We start from the raw sequence: 17,153 nt of genomic DNA on the forward strand, positions 1-17,153 counted from the left end.
TTACATTTTATTGCAGAGGCAACACGTCGGTCGGCTCCTGTCAATTCAGCCCTGCGACTATGTGGGACTTTGTGACACACAAATACATGAAACAAGTTTCCCTTCAGCATGGAGGGATAAGAAAGCTAAGCAATCTCACTAAGATATTAGAACCAGGACAGAGACTGAATCATGCAAATAATAAAAGATATTTTTTTTTCCCCTAGACTTCTATTGTTTTGAAGACTAAGAGGTTGTACATGAAGCAAAGGTGCTGCTGCTGTCAGGTGTTTATCTAATGCAGCGTGAGTTGTCTCGTATTGAATCCCCCCAGGGCTGGGTTTCCACCACTGCACAGGCATTTAGCATTTTGACTCCCTTTAAAACAAAGTAGGTCACAGGGTTTTCTTACCCACCCACCCACCCACCCTCACACACACATACACACACACACACACACACAGAGTCCTGTTGAAAGAGAAGAAAAGAATTGAAAAAAATATCTTCACCATGGGGACACTCATCAGAGTACATTTGTCAAGGATGACAGAGACTATAGAAATTGTTTTTAAAAGTGTTTGTGTGAGACCTACGTGAAGGGAAACCTTCCATTTTAAAAGGAAACAAATTAGGGTAAAAACTGAAATTCTTAGTGAAATAAGATGGGAATCTAGCTTCTGTTTGGCAGAGAAAATGGGTGCTAGAAGGCTATGATACCTTCAAGGAGCTGTATGGAGAAGTCAACACAAAGAGTTTTCTTAACTTCTTGCTAGATGCAGAGAAATTTATGGGAAAGGGAATCATCTCTGTCAAATGGTTTGTTTCAGTCAGTCAACAAATGCCAATAAAAAAGTTGCTTGATCATTTTTTTCTGCCCCGTGCTAGGTTATAATCGCATCACAATAATAGTTTATAATCTCCTTTACATGCCACTCTATATGTGAAAGCACATGCAAAAGCTTTAAGATGATTCCAGGCTTTGTTCAAGCCAAGCTACAGCAGGCTTCTGTTCAGCACCAAATAGGTTGCCTAGCACTATAAATAAAATCTCCTTTTCTCCATCATCAGCTTTCAATCACAACACTAGTGTAATACGACTGTCTGTATGATTTCTGTATAACACCTTGGTGCTTTCATAGCCAAGATGGAAAGCTTTTCTGCAAAGTCAATAGGTCTCCTGAGAAGAAAGGCAAGTGCCACAAGACCTTTTTTAATTGCTTTTCTTTGGCTGTTTTTAACTAATGCTGTGGGCATTTGTCCTCACCATGACAGTTTGGCCTTCATTGCCCCTTCGCTCAGACACTGCTGTTTTGGCAGAGAGCAGATACACAGATACAGCAAGCAGCGATGTGAAGAAAATATAGACTAAATGTTTTACGTACATGATGTAGATTCTCAGCATAACAATACATATCTGAAGAGGCAGTCTTTGTACAGGGTTTTTTTGTTTTAAATCTCAGTATTGGACATGAAATAAGGTGCTGTACTTTGTCCTTTTCAGGACTGGCTTTTTGCATGCACTTGACCCTCTCCTCCAACAGCTTTTTAAATCCTAGTGGATTTGCCTCAGTGTCATCTTCTTCTCTGCCCTAACTCCTTCACTCCCTGTGCTTTCAACCACAGTGTCCCACAGATCTATTGCCCTTCAGGATGGGTGCAAGGCCTGTCTATGGAAATAGAAATAGGTAGGGAGAGAGAGGTTTAAATGAGGTCAGCTAAGGAAAATAGCAGACTTTAGCTACAGTGGTTAATAACACTAATTAATTTTGTTTAGAGCTTAACTTTAAAAATTACTTTCAAAAAAATGTTTAAGTTATTCTTTTTCAAAAAGTGTATATTAAAAATAGAACATTTGGGGGGCCAAGTTTTCCATGCCAAACTTTTTCACCCCAGTCATCCTGGGTGGATTCTTTTCCAGGGGTGGTCTTTCCTTAAAGATGTCCTAATGCTGACTTTTACTTTCATTGCTGGATGGGCTCATTCTACTGGTGGCCATTTTGCTTCAGAAGGTCTTGCATTAGTATCCGGCTACAAAAACCCCCACTTCTTTATCACACCCCCAAAAGTGAGAGCAACTCACACCCACGCAACCCACCAATGGCTCAAGTGGAGACAAACAGCATTGCTTTCACTCCTAGTGTCAGGGAAAGGACTGGAGGGAGGTTACTTCCCTCAGAAACCTGACATTTACACAGACACTTTCTTCTGATGATGATTTTGAGTGAGCAACCAAAGATCATGGGTCACAGCCAGCCAAGGGCTTGGTGTCGCAGGGAGAGTGAAGCATCACAGCCGACCTCTGGTCACACACTTCAGCCAGCAGCACCTGCGTTCATCCAGCAAGGCTCCAGGCCACGCTTGCACTATGCCCAACACATTTTGCAGTTTCTAATTAAGCCCTAAACTACTTTCAGCTTTGATGATCTTCCTGCTGGTTTTTTCCTTCCCCCACAACTAATTTCAGACATTCATGTTCAGTGAGATACAGGAATAGAAGCAACTCAGCTTGCAGTCACCCTCACTTAAGAAAGCTGGATATAAACCTGTTTCTGAGCTACAGTTTACACCAAAAATCAGGACACTGGAGACGATTTATCCCAGTTTACTAGAGCTGGCTGCAAAGATCATGGCAAGTTCCTAAACTAACTCTGAAAAATAGCCTCCAGCTAATTTCTGTCCCTTCCCATGCTGCTGCTTGTTCCTGTGACCCAATCTACCCCTCCTTATTTTAGCGTGTGACTTTCACTCTTCCTGCTCCATCAGAAGCTGCCTGATCTGACCTCACCTAATCTGACCTAATCGAGAGCAAACTGTGGCACCCCAGTCGCGCACATGCATGGGCTACTTCCAAACCAGTGTGTCAATGCTCTTTGTGTTATTATTTTTTAGTCACCTTTAGAATTTCTCTCTTCTCTGTTTACGTCCTCAACCAAGCCCCTGAATGAACCTGCTGTTTCTTGGTCAATATAATTTATGCAACTTTTTATCTGGAGGGAGCCTCGGTCTGTACCTTACATGTGTGAAACACTGAAATCAACAGGGGCACATGCCAAGCAAAAAAGCAGCACCAGGGTATGGTGTCAATCCAATGGAGTCAGTGCTTCTGGGAAATTTTCTGTCCCTAAATTATTCTGAGCTGGTTCAGCAAAGGGTTTCTTGTAAAAAAGGTAGTGAAGAAATCCCCCTTTTGCCCCAAGGTTACAAGTTATTTTGTTAGACCAGATGATATGACAGCATGATTCTATCAGGACAAATCAAAGTTTACTGAGGAAATCTGTGTTCTATAACCTGATTTATTGGTGCCATCTGCCAACACCCATGAACAGATGCTCTGTAGGACCTCACTAATGTGCAATAATGACTGGGAGAAACCCACTGCAAATGACTGACTTTTAAAAGTTATCAAGTGTAGCGGGAGAGATAACAAACATAATGAAAAATGTCTAGGAGAATGCATCCCAATGTTCATTTTTCAGTTCCACTTCCCTGACAGCAGTACTTCAGAGCGTACTCATCTACATATGCGGGTATGCAGTGTAAAAATAAACCAAGCACTCCTATTTTCCTGTGATTTTCCTCCAGTCCTTTGCTACTGTATGCTTCAAAGAAAAGAGAGCGTTTTGGTGTGAGCAGTTACAGTCACAACTCACCCCAAATCAATGACTTCTTCCCGATTGCAAAAATTCTTTTTACGGTCATGTTCTAGCAGATCAGGACTGCCATGTTGCTAGCACTAATGTCTTTTTTTTAATGGTTTTCCCCTACTCTGCATCTATTTCCTAGCCCTGTGTACTCTGAGGGCATGCCAAGGTAGAAGCAAACGAGTTTGCAATTATTGCCACCGGCAACATTAATTTTGCATTCCCATCTCTTCAAAAACACAGGGGAGCAAAAAGAGATAACGGAAAGATGAGCAAGTTGTCCAGACGGAGGCTTGAAACGTGCCTGGGCTCAGAGCAGGCACCGCAGCAGGCGAGCGAGCGGGAGCAGCCCCGTCTCCCGCAGCCCCAGGGACTGCCCCAGAGGTGCGGGACCTGCCCCGTCCCAGGGTCCTCACAGCCCCTGGCCTTGCTGCTGCCTCCCACCGCCTCCCACCCCTGGGATTTCCCGAATTAAGCATTCACCTCCTAGGAGCTGCATTAAAATTAGAAGCCGCAGCTGTAGCCGTGAGGGGGCCCACTTTACCTTCCCCCCTAGCAGGCTCTATACGACTGCCTGCCTGCTCTGTCCGCACCAAGGGCGTTACATGGCATTCATTAAAACGCGTTCAGGAACGTGATTTTGACAGACACAACCTACCCAATATCTGACGAAGTTGTAAAATCGGGGGCAACTATAACCACTGCCACTGTTTCAGAGGCTGAATTTGGATCCAGAGCTGGAGACCAGAAAGCCTCCTTCCCTTATCGTGCCAATCCATTAAAATCATACATTCACAGAAACTCTCCGTGGAGAAACTATCACTGAACTATTAACAAAAGCTTCCTGAACTATTAATATGGTCTGTGGGAGCTTTAATCCACCACGGGGACTGATTATGTAAGTGCAAGGGCATGAAGATGCTGCGTTTATCCTCAGTTTAAATGACCTTTTGGTTTAAACAGTTTTGTTTATGATTGAAATCTTCCTGAATCTAAGGGAAATTATTTTCTTTGAAAGGGGATTATATTTTGATTTGCAGTCAACTGGCAAGCATGGTTGAGATTAAAGTGCATTTGGATAGCAAGATGTGTGTTTGCTTTTCTGATTGCAAATGGTAGAAGTTATGAAAGCATTTTAAAAATGTTTGTCACAAAATTCAGATGGCTTGTGGCCTAGAAATATGCTATAATTTGATTTTTGAGCTCAGGACATTGGTTTATGAAGCCAATTCATGCAGTTCGAAAAGATTGACCCGGAGCATCAGGTTGGATTTATTCCTAATTTTGGTATTGCAAAGATTGTTTTGCTTTTCTGCCATACGTTGATGTGAGGAGATGCTGGAAGATCATCTTGACTTTTAGCTTTCAGGCAGTTCAGAACAACAACATATTAAAAGGTTTCTGATGCATGTTCATGCCAAAAGACATAGATGTCGTGAAAGCAAGAACAGGCAGAAATAATGAAAAAATCTCTCTCATTCACCTAGTAGCTGTTGCTCCCAAGCTATTTAGTGGAACATTGTGTACCAAGGGTTTTCAGTCCCACACTAATTTCAGTTCAGAAATTTCCCTGCACAGGAGGTCTGGGCAGAGAAGGGAAACAATGATCTCCATAACATTTTCCTCTGAACTGCAAGCTTGGAGACACTTCTCCAATCTGAAACAAAAGAGATATTGAGGCCTGTATGGATTTTGGGGTGTCTGTGGCAGCTCCACTGTGGCACTCAAGTGTTCATTTCTTTCTCTTCTTTGGGGATGATGCGGAGGGGAATAACTGAAAACAGTAGAGAAACAAATATATAAAGTAAAAAAAAGACAAATCAGGCAAAAGAGAAGTCCCATCTATGGCACCAGTTTCATTCAATCAACAGGAACAACTAAAACCCTGCATTTGGACAATTTTCTCTCTCTAGGTTTGCCTGCACCGCTTTGGGAAGGGGCCACTGCAGTTTGGTTAGGTACATGCCCTGTTTTAGTTCACTTCAGGTCCCGACGAAGAAGACCTAGTCTGACTCTGGAGTGAGCTAGCTGCCCAGGCAGGTATCTGGACTCCTTTCACTGTTTCTTCCCTGCTATTGCTGAGTAGCAAGTTAGCTAGATTAGCACGGGGTTGGATGTATTTATTCACGCTGCAAATTCAGCTCTGAGCGACATGCTAATGCGTCCAGCCTGGTTTTCAGATAAAATGACAGTAGTGCCCACAAATAATTAGACCAATTCTTGCGTACTATATTTTATTTATGCCACTGGAATAAAATGTAAATATATCCTCAGGATTAGGTATTTTTAACAAAGAATCAGGTTAAGAAAAGGCCTCATGGTCCCAGGGTCCTTTTCACAGTAGGCTCCAAAAAATGTACCTCATTATAAAATACACCTTCCCAAGGAATCACAAGACATGAGAAATCAAAGGAGAATTCCTAAAAGCAAAAGCTCTCCAGCAGAAAATCAATTTCAGCTACTTTCACCTTGCCCCAGGGAAAGCAGCAGAGACACTAAGTGGGGTGTGGGAAATGTCTCATACATCTTCCTGGAACTGTGCAAGGCAGACCTCCAGACGGGAGCTTTTCTTTCCAAGACAGCTCTGCTCTAATTAGGGACTTTTGCAAAATTGGTATGTTGCGGTTCCAAACAGTATCTGGATGATTCCCATATCAAATTTCTTTGGTTTAAAAAAAAATTTTGTCTTTGTCCTTGTTCTAATTGACAGCCTTACAAATGCAGGTGGACTGAGGGATGAAGGTCAAATTGAGCTTAATGTGCTTAATAGGGCAAGGAACAAAAATAAGCAGAAAGTTACACACAAAAAAATGTCCTTTGGTGGTTGGTTTTTTTTCCCGGCCATCATGTTGCCTTTTCAAGGGTCTTTGTGCATTTTTGGGTGTACCTTCAGAATGAAAAGAAAGCAATTGCCTTTAAATAAAACTGTTATATGAGGGGCTTTTCTGTAGCAATCTACTGACATACCAGACAGAATCTAGCTTATGGACTCAACAATCTATGTTGGGTGGACATAAAATTCATTTTCTATATAGGAAATAACATCTTTTTCCTTAGCCAACCTTTTCCAGAGGCAGTCTGCCAGTTTAAACCTCTGGCTGGTTCCTATAATTCTCAGCATTCAGACCATTCTGGGTAATGTGGTATCATTAAGGCTGGTCAACATGTTCTAAAAAACCCACGTTCCCCCTTGGAAATGAAGTCTGACCGACATTTCTCACTGAAGGTTGTGATTAATATAATCTGTGCTTTCCAGTGAGAAGGCAAACCAATTTTTCTTTTTCGGGTCAGTATAAATCTCTGTGTCTTAAAGTTATTCCCCTGCTTCTCATCTCTCATTTCTTTACTATCCTTTCCTTCAGACTGACTGTGTCTTCTACATTGACCTATGCTCCTATGGTACAACCTGGGACAGCTGTGGCAGCTCAGCCCCAAAGAGCAAAGGAGTCCAGAGCTCCTCCCTTAGAGATACAGCTTGTGGGATGGCAGCCAGCTTGACAAATACAGAATTGAAAAAAAAAAAGCAAATATGGAACATTCCAATATTTCTTAGTTGTTGTTTTTTTGTTTATTTGTTTGGTCTTTTTTTAGAATATTCTGTGAAAGGTTTCAAATCCTCAAATTTTCATTCCCATGTGGGAGGAAAGCAACCAAATATGTGAATTTTGCATGAGATGGGCATTTTTGCCTCTGGTCTGCTCTAAAACCCAATTTTAGATTATCACAGGGTAGAAAACCACTTTGGGCTTCACACTTATGTTGGTCAATGCTTTATTTAGGTGGGCTCAGACTCTTTGCAGCTGTTTCTCAGCACAGCCCAGTTGAAGTCACTGCAACCCACAGCACTGCAGTAGTTTATATCAGTCAGAGCTGCATCCCTAAATTCTAATGAATATTCCAGCAGCAATGGAAATACAGTTGTCTTTATCGTGAATGAACACCTCAAGAGAGCATGTGCCATCCTTTAAAAGCTCAGCTTATAGTTGATTGGGATTTAAAATGGGATCACCTGTTATGTTACACTGCTCGGCCTCCTGCATGCTGACCTGACCACCCACTAGTCTTGCACAGAGCATCCAATATTGAGATTTGTAATGATTTCAGGTCAACTGACGCGTCTGAGGTGTAAGTGGCTTTTACTACTGTATAGCAAAAGAAAAAAGTGTCATTTAATGCCTGTGGCCACTCACAAACATTACCAGAGTATGGTTTAAGATGACTGCTGGGGCAATCCATGGTCAGTGCTAAAGAGCATGGAGAGTCCTGCCAATCTGCCCTGGGTGGTGGGACGCCTACACAGTGCTAAATCTGGGGAAAAAATTGACCTTGAAGCAGCACAGAAGCTATACTGAGCAGGTGTATAAGGGGATTTTCCATATCATCTCACAAATCCACCCCATATCCTCACCAGCTGTGCTCAATCTCTGATGCTCTGGAGGAAGGTGAGAGAAAGCCCCAGGACAGCCTGTGCTAATTGTGGGGGGAATGAACTTGCCTGAGTCCCAAAGCCAAAGCCCTGAAGGAAGAGACCTGATTATGCTCTGTCTGTACACGCTGAGCTGTAGCAGTTAGGAGCGCATGCAGGATGAGGATGGCTTCATCAGAATCTCCCTCCACAGGGGAGAGACAGGCACCTCTCCTCTTGCTGGAAGCATATTTGCCCACAGGAGCAGCGGTCGTCCCACTATTTATGCAATGCGAAAAAATCCTAGCCTCTTTCCTGACTGACTGACATTTGTTAGATGAGAGCGTAGGTGCAAAATACCCATCACAATATACAATAACCTTTAAAGACACGCCAGCAACCTCCTCTTTTATTAAGCGTGCCACGCTGGCTGAGCGGAGTAGGACGCTATTGCAAACACCTCCCCGGCGGGACGCTACCTGCATGCTAATGCCGAGGGTGTTTGTGCACAGCCTGGCAGCGAGCGCTGGGCTCCGGCAGTTTCCATGGTGCCGTCATGGTGCGCTCTCCCTACACCCTCACTTATCAGCATTTCCCACCCATCCTCCTTCCCATAATATGCTGCTTGCTCACCCCGAAAGGTCAGCCATTGTAATGATGATTTTAGCAGGGGGGAGGCAGGGAGGCCGAAGGGTGAAAAGGTGAGCTGTGTGCAGCAATGTGCGTGGGAACCAGGGGCTTGTCTTACTCTGTACAATGAGAAATTAGAAAGCTTCCCCTCAAGAGAGCGGTGCTCATCAACCCCCTCTCACCTCCCATCCCAGCCAAGTCAGATGCCCTGATGGAGTTAAAAAATGTTCAGGCAAAGTGGCTGGAGAGCCTACTTTAAATCATCAGCAATCGATGCGTTAGGGCGTGGAGGGGAGAAGGGACTGCGTCTGCTAACAGAGGAAACCGATGCAAACGTTTCCAGGCACCCTTCTTTTTCCATCTCCCTCCTGCCCCCTCCCCGCAAGCCCAGTGCTCGTTTGCAGATGGAAAAAGGCAGACTTCTTCCTCTGACTTTCATCCTATTGACTGCCGGACTAAAGCACTGCATCTATTAACTGCCCTCCTTTTCTTTCTTTCTGTAGGACAGCTTTCCTGCCCGTTTTGGAGGAGTCCATTTTGTCAACCAGCCCTGGTACATCCATGCCCTGTACACGCTAATCAAACCGTTCCTCAAAGACAAGACAAGGAAAAGGGTAATTAGATGGGGCCGGGGGGGATAGGAAGCTGCAGAGCTGGAGTAGCTGAGTAGCTGCTTGCTTTCTTTTCTTCCTTCTTTTGCTCTCTGCATTTTTCATACGGCCTCAGAGAATTGCTGCTGTTATTAAAACTTAGAGTTTGCAATGGTCTGGATTAAATCAATAACTCAGCCAGGGACCAGAAAGCTGTTATCACTAACAAAGTGTAGATACATTTTAATGGGACATGCTCAGGCATAGAGAGAATTGGCAATGTATGTGGAGGGATTATCAGGCCTGGCTGAGGTCACCTGCAGTGAGGGAAACTTCAGCTCAACTCTTTTTGTGGGAGTAAAATTTCCTATTTCATTCCTTCAGCAAGTTGACTGTTTTCACATGGTGGTAACTCACTTGTTTCCGCAAAAAATGCCCATGCCTGAAGGCTGTTTGCTCACACTGCAGAAGAGGTAGGTCTTCCCCACTGAAACCCATGTGAACTGTGGTCCTGCAGTCATCTTAGTCATTTGTTGGCTGCAGTCTATCAAACAACCACTGGATCATCCCTCAGGAAGCCCCAGAGCCCACCCTGCGATGTGTCTGACCAGGCAGGACAAGGGTAGTACCAGCCTGAAAGCAAAGAGGGATTAGAGAGACAAATGTTGCTGAAGTGGCGCAAAGTGGTGACCCAGTGTGGTACACCCCCGGGAAATGTCAGTCCTGGGGCACGGGGCTGGGTTGCCCTCTCGGACGCTGAGGACCTTCTCTTCACATCTTCTTTCAGTAAGCTCCGCTATCTCCCTTTTCTTCTCATTGCTCTTTGTACAAGCCTCTATCCTCTTACAGTAGCAACAATCAGTCATTATTCCTGACTTCCACTTTCCCTGATCTGGTACTTAAGAAAGTGGAAGTGTTATGTGCCGAAAGCAAGAAAATTGGGGTTTTCAGAAGTGTTTATAGTGCCAGTCTAATTCATCAGCTGCACTCCCCAAAGCTAATTCCCCCCTCCACCTGCCTGCCTGAGCCAGCTCCGAGCACTTCAGAAATTCCCACCTGAAACTGCAGCATCAACTAATGATGCTCCACACCTCATTAGTGCTGTTATTATTGTACTTAATGAAGTAAGGAATCGATGATGACTTCGAACTTTTTTCTTCTTTGTTAAAGATCTTTCTTCATGGTAACAACCTGAACAGCCTTCACCAGCTAATACACCCTGAATGCCTGCCCTCTGAATTTGGGGGGACTCTTCCTCCGTACGACATGGGGACGTGGGCTCGAACGTTACTCGGTCCCGACTACAGCGATGAGAACGAGTACACCCACACCTCCTACAACGCCATGCATGTGAAGCATGCGTCCTCCAACTTGGAGCGGGAGGCCTCACCCAAACCCATGAAAAGGTCAGTACTGCCTTTGAAATCATCTCTTATTTGGCTCTCTGAACAGGTTTGACATAAATCTAGCAGGAAGGGCTCATCTGGCTTGGAGAGAGGCTGTAATTTGGCAAATGTTGACGGTAAGAAGCACTTCACCCTGGACTGTGCTCATGGCATGGTGGCAGAAAGGAAGCCTCTCTGCGGAACCATAATTACTTGTCTGATTACTGTGCACAAAAACGAGGGGAAATTAATGAGCCCCTGCACAGAGCATTACAAAAAGTGTCTCAGAGTGAGATGCTCTTCTTTACAGCGTAGTGCGGCCAGCAGCACCACTTCAGTGCCGGTCCCTATTATTTGCTGCTGCTTTGCTGCTGCTGACCCCCGTTGTTAACAAGGGTTTTAACCTCCCTGGAAATGCGGCTTTTGTACGATGAACACCACTGCCCTCTAAAGGGAAAATGGGTTAGTCTCCTCCCGCTCCTTCTGCTCCCGCTTTCTTTCTCCCTCCAGCCCTGCTAAGGCAGCAGAGCTGCTCTTTTAAGATCTCTGATTTTAGATCTAGTGGTTGCTCATTCAACTCTGCATGCTTAAGATTGCACCTCTCGAGAGTACCACCCTCGGTAATTTGCACTGGTTGCGGGGATGGGGGCTGGAGGGTTGGATACCTGTCACTGGTTTGTGGGTGGTACGGCAGAGCCGACACCAGCTGCAGGGAGCGATGGCCGGGTTGGCTTCCCTGCAGGAGTCTAACACCGGCACTCGCCGCCTCACCCTCCGCACCCCGCTCCGCAAAACTGCTTTCCATGCGGATCGCAGTGATGCTTTCACTCGCTGCTGCCACTTGATGAGTGCAGTGCTCACAGACACGGCATCACTCAGTGTGACAGGGAGCGGCCATCATTTTGTCACAGCAAAATCAAAGCTGACAACACAGACAAGCCATAATGTCATGCAATTAATTTTAAGTCTTTCATCTTCAGAGGAAAAAGAAATGCATTCTTGATTCACGGCTCCCTCTCAGATCAGAGGGATGCCACGCTGCTGCAGCTGCAAAGTGAGGCCTCGTGCTGTAAACACTCACACTTATAAGTGACGTTAAGTGCTGTGAGTCCCAAACTCACCGGGTCACAAGACCGCGGGGCTACGACCCTTTGCAGGGTTGCAGCCACAGCATCAAGAGGGGTGGCCGTCTGCATAGTCAGCAGTTCTCACTACTGAGTGCCAGCCAAGACTGGGAGCCAGGATGAGTTTACAGAGCCAGTCCCAGAAAGCTGATTTTAATTTTTTTTTTTTTTATAATATTAGCAATGGAACACACCGAATTATTTTAGAAAGATGCTAACTAAATATTCCATTATTATTAAAACATATTCCAAGAGGGTACAATTTATGTAGCTTTACAGAAAGAAATCTGCAGTTTTTAAACCTCCGAAGTGTTAAGAGCTGTTCACAGGTAAATGTTTGCTGAGGATCAGATCCTCCGCTGCAAAGAAGGGAGGGTCTTATCGTGCCCTCAGGGGAGAACCTCAGCTTGAAAATGAGTTCAGTGCCAGAAAACCCTGCCTCGAGGCAAAGCCTTCTTTTATAATCTGTTCACTAATACAAAAGTGCATTAATACAAATATGGTGAGTGGATGAATCTAATTTGTCATGTTGCCTCTGGGCAGTCTAGATCCAACTTTTAGCCTAATTTTGTTACTCGGCAGTTAAGTGAACCATCTGATCTTGTACTCCATGGTCATTACTAAGTGTTAGAGGTGAAAAGTTCACTGCTTCAACAGATTTTCTCCTATGAGTGCTTGCTTTGATTCTTCTTCCCCTGCAATGAGGTTTCGGCCTAACTTGAGGTAAAAGCCTATGCTTAGGAAGCATAATTGTGTGCTTTATTAGATTTATTAGACCAGATTTATATCTGAGGCCTATTAAAAGGTCTACAGACTTCTACCAGCATTATCTGTCTTTATATATTCCCCCTCCTTGCCTCTTTAGGTTCATTCATCTCTAACACAAGGAAAGTCTCAGGCCGTGGCTGAGATTCCTGGATACTCCAGGGAGGTTTACACTAGGCATAGGTGATCTCCTAGCATTAGCCTTCATCTTAAATGCAATTCACTCACAATTGCCCTATCATTGTTTCCCTTAGTAAAGCAATTTTGCAGTTTCATTAAAAATCTCTCCTCTCCTACTCCACTCACAGCGTACAAATCTTTAAACTCTAGAGTAAACATGGCAATTTTGTAAGCGTTTCTATGCTGAAAAGTTGGGTTTAACAAAAAAAAAGGTGACTGACCTTTTCTTTAGCACTAATGTTCCTCTGAAAGGGGTAAATACATGAAGACTGAGCCTTCTTAGGTTTCTGTAATTTAAGGATGAAAAGCCTTGCTGAACAACTATGGATCTTCTCCTCTGACTTCCCAGATATCACTGCAGGTTCACCTGCCCAGCAATTAGCTGCAGGGGAGGTCAGTGCTTAGGAGAGGTGGATTTACCCCGGAGGCTGGGGGGACGGTGGTTGTTCCCCCTGCTCCCCGGAGCACCGTCCTGCTGCGTGACAAGTTGCAGGGTCGCAGATTGCCCCTCCTGGCTCTGCGGCCACTTGCTGTAAAGCCATACAAGCACGTCCTCGCTAGAGCTGCCACTGGGCCAGTGCTGTGTTAAGGCTTTCTTGATCTTGGAGCTCAATGCTGCTAGAAGAGCTTGGAGTCTTTCACTGTGACCACAGAGAAATGTCCCTGTGAAATGAAGTACCACCATCCTACACCTAGAGAGAAGCTCACCCTGGGCACAACCTACTCCAAATATAGTGTCTAGCAATTTTAGTAGCAGAGATGATGAGAAATCAAGATAGGAATCATTATAGATCTGAAAGAAAAATGCCAGGAAATGGAATCAGAGAACAACTGACCAACATACTTTTATAGCCACTTAATCTATGTTAGAAAAATGAATGCAGAGGGGGAGAAAGAGGGCACTTTCAAGATGTGCTCGAGACCAAACTGAAGTCATCACCTGAAAATTAAAGTAAGTCTCAAAATGCAGACCAGGAGAAAATGCAGCACCAAGCACTAGTGGGAGGGAGTGAAGCTGGAGCAGGTACATGCCAGTATGTTGGTTTCAGGACTGACAGCAGTGCTTTGGCTTCCATCACCAGGACGTATAAATTGAAACCAGTTCACCTGAGAATTGTGGGGAGGATGAGGAGAGTGGAGAACATATTTTCCAGCAAGAAGCTATAGAAGATAGTGGTTTGTTCAGCCTCCCAGAGCAAAGGTCGAAATGGGTATGACCATTCTCTACAAATCCATCAGGGAATAAAAACTGGGGAGAGAGAACAGGTATTTGAGAAAAAGGACAACTTAGGCATGAGATCAAATGGGCATAAGTTGACCAAAGTATACCTTGCTTGCAAATTACAGGAGTAGGTTTGCTAGTCATCAGAGGAGTGAGTTACTGAAACAGCTTGTCAATATGACAACCTAACTGATACACGAGTGAAAGGTCTGATATGAGGTGGCTGCCAGTGGTCACAGGAGACTACACTTGTCCTTCACAGTCTCATTAGGTTCCAATTGCTGGTCCCCTTAACAGCAATGGGACCAGAACATTATCTTCTCCCCAACCACAGGCAGGGGTGGTTTTTCCCGGTAACTTGTAATTGCACAAAATTTATTCTCAAAAAAGAGTCTTTCTTTACTTTAGGGAATGGAGGCATTGTAGACGGAGAAAGGATTGAAAATCCCCTTAGAAAAAACCTGCCACTGACTCTAGTTAGCAACATGATCTTGAAAATCTTGAGATTTGACAAGTTTCTATAACATGGAAAATCTTTAATCAAAACCATTGCAATTGTCATTTTTCCACCAGCGGCCACACGAAGCCCCACTGGGGCAAAATCAAAACAGTGGAAATTATACTCCCATCTGCAGTATTATCTCACACCCTGGGAAAAAATCTCAGAACCCAAGTACTGTATGAACAGATGGGAAACAAAGCAAAACAGCTGATGGCTCCACATAACGAGTCTTAATGGCCAGGGAAGGAAAAAAAAAAAAGCAACAATAACAAAAATCCATTCAGAATATATCTGTTTATTAAGCTTCAGCTCAGTGAAGTTTGAAATGGGCAAGGTAATAAACATGCAAACCAGCATTAATACAGTAATAGCAAAGTCAGTTCAATCGGAGAGCTCGGCCGCATCCGTTTGATAATCCTGGGAGCAGCAATGGCAACAGACACTTCCCCTGTCTTGGGCCACCTCTTCTGAATGGTCTGCATCCACACGGGGAGCCTGTCACTTACGAGCTGTGGGATTTGAGAGCAATGTGAACAGTGTGAAAATTCAGAGCACAGGGAAGAAAATCACCTCCCTTTCAGCTGTGGCCAAACCTTCTGTGAGCCCTGATGGTCAGAAAGGGGCCTTGGGTTGCTTTAGTCAACAGGGAGCTAACACAAAAGCAAAGCATTTGCCTGAGGCGCTCATGCTGGCTTTTGCTGATGAGCTGTTGTTTTTGGGAACAGCTGGAGGTTTTATCCGGGTGTGCAGGGTAATGAATAGTTATGGTGGATGGTTAAGCCTAGCAGTTAAAGAGTCAGAGACTGCTCTCAACATATCACTGTGCCAATAGGGCATAGTCTTTTGGCCAGCCACAGTGGGAGAAGCATGCCTGTAGCTATTTGGGTACCTAACAACAGCGAGCATCGCCAGCTGGAGGGAAGGATTCAGTGACTGGGGACGATGTGAAGGAGCTCGGTTCTTTGAAGAGTTTCCCTTTCCCAGCGTCACCCTGCTCTTACACGTGGGTCCAGCAGCAGCAAGTAACCTGCAGTAGCACGTTGCCTCCCTGTGACTTGCTTTTCTTTATGAGATCTGTTTTTCTGCAGCCTCATCTGGGTCACTTCTTGATGTCTGAACTCGATTTTCAGTCCAAGTGACAAAGACTGTTCTCTGCCTTCGCTTGTTCCAAGCACAGCCTGGGAGCTGAATGTTCCTTCTCTGCCCTCCCAGGCATCGAAAGAGCCCTTGCTTTTAACCTGCTGCTAGTGCAAACAGGTCTAAAACCAATTTAAAATTGACCTGCAGAGAAAGGAAATTTTACCTGACAGCTACATATATATTCTGGCCAAACAACCTGGGCTGTTTAATCAAATTTATTTAGTCAAAGTTTAATTAAGGATAACTTTAATCAAATTTGGTGTTAAAAATTATTCTTAGGATAACAGGGATTGCAAGAACACTACCATCACCAAGTCAAGCTCATTAGAGACTCAGGAAATTCAGAGTTAGGATAAAACTTAAAAGTAAAACTTTTAAATTAGAGCCAAACATGCTAATTGTGAAAATGTACGATTCATGCATCAAGACAGCATTAACTTTTCCTGCTGTGAAGTAGAAACTTGAGCACCTAAAGATGCAATGACCTGCCTAGTGGTTCATCAAAAGCTCCCATATTAGGCATTTTGAAAATGCAGCAAAAAAACCTGTTGGAATGTGTTGCCCCACGTTTTTGAGTCAGAGCATGTGGATTTTTATGTCCTAGATTAGAGGGAAAGGATTTTAAAGTACAGATTATGGTTTGCCATTATTGCCTCCTGATGTGTGTGTTTTCAAAAGGACTGATCTTCAGATGAATTTGTTGCTGAGACTAATTGTTGGTTCTCAGAAATGGGATCCTACTCCCAGAAAGAAGGGTGTCACAACTGGTATACACTAATGCTGACTGGAACAGTTTTAGATCCAAAAGGGGCCCTTTGTGGGGGTGACATACGTAAGGTTTTTATTTATTCAGTCTGGTTCCTCTGTATGCCCAGCTGGGCTGTGCAAGGCAGACCTTTCTAGTTGTTATCCTTGGTGTGACCTTAATGTTCCTTCACCATATGTTTCTGCTTTTATGGGTCATGTTTTATGCCGGTTCACAGTCAGCACCAATTTACTGCAGAAGTAGTAAAATACCAGCAAATAAAAATCAGTACGAAAATGTGTGAAAACTTCTCACTGCCCATGGATGGCACCTGGGTTGCTCTGCTTGTACCTGGGGTGCATTTCCACATGTGTTGGGGGAAAAGGAAAACAGTCCTTGTAAGCTTTCAGTTAAAATAACTCTATAAAATGTAAGACCTATGGTGCAAGGCTTATGTTCACTATTTTATTATGAATTATTTCAAACAACGGAGAATTTCTGAATGCTTCTGCAGAAATGCTTCCTCCATACACAGGTTACGAACAAGACACCTCTTGACAGTAAAGCAGGTGTCCCAGAGAGATGCATCACATAATGTATGCATTATCTAGTAACGTAGATTATTAGCTGTTGAACAGTTTTACAGCTTTTAACCGGAATTCTGCTAATACATCAGAGAGAAATGGAAAGGAGCCGGTGGATCTGGCACATTAGCAGGTCCCAGGGAGGCTGCAGGGGAGACCGTGCAGAATATCCTCAGGAGCCAGGAGGGAGAGAAGCCAAGGAGGAGATCAGAGTCACAAAGCCACGGCTGAACCAAGGACAGGAGGGAGGGGTAGCTTGGT

General features: G+C 44.3%; 1 protein-coding gene across 1 annotated transcript in view; it reads left to right on the forward strand.

Moving 5' to 3' along the window:
* Window positions 1-17,153, forward strand: part of CLVS1 (clavesin 1) — a 95,864-nt gene that overhangs the window by 69,162 nt on the left and 9,549 nt on the right. The window contains exons 3-4 of the mRNA XM_075024335.1: window positions 9,159-9,269; window positions 10,416-10,651. Coding sequence (XP_074880436.1) covers window positions 9,159-9,269; window positions 10,416-10,651 — 347 coding nt within the window. The remainder of the gene's footprint in view (window positions 1-9,158; window positions 9,270-10,415; window positions 10,652-17,153) is intronic.

The sequence above is a fragment of the Buteo buteo genome, chromosome 3 (assembly GCF_964188355.1).
Source record: "Buteo buteo chromosome 3, bButBut1.hap1.1, whole genome shotgun sequence".
NCBI classification, from domain to species: domain Eukaryota; kingdom Metazoa; phylum Chordata; class Aves; order Accipitriformes; family Accipitridae; genus Buteo; species Buteo buteo.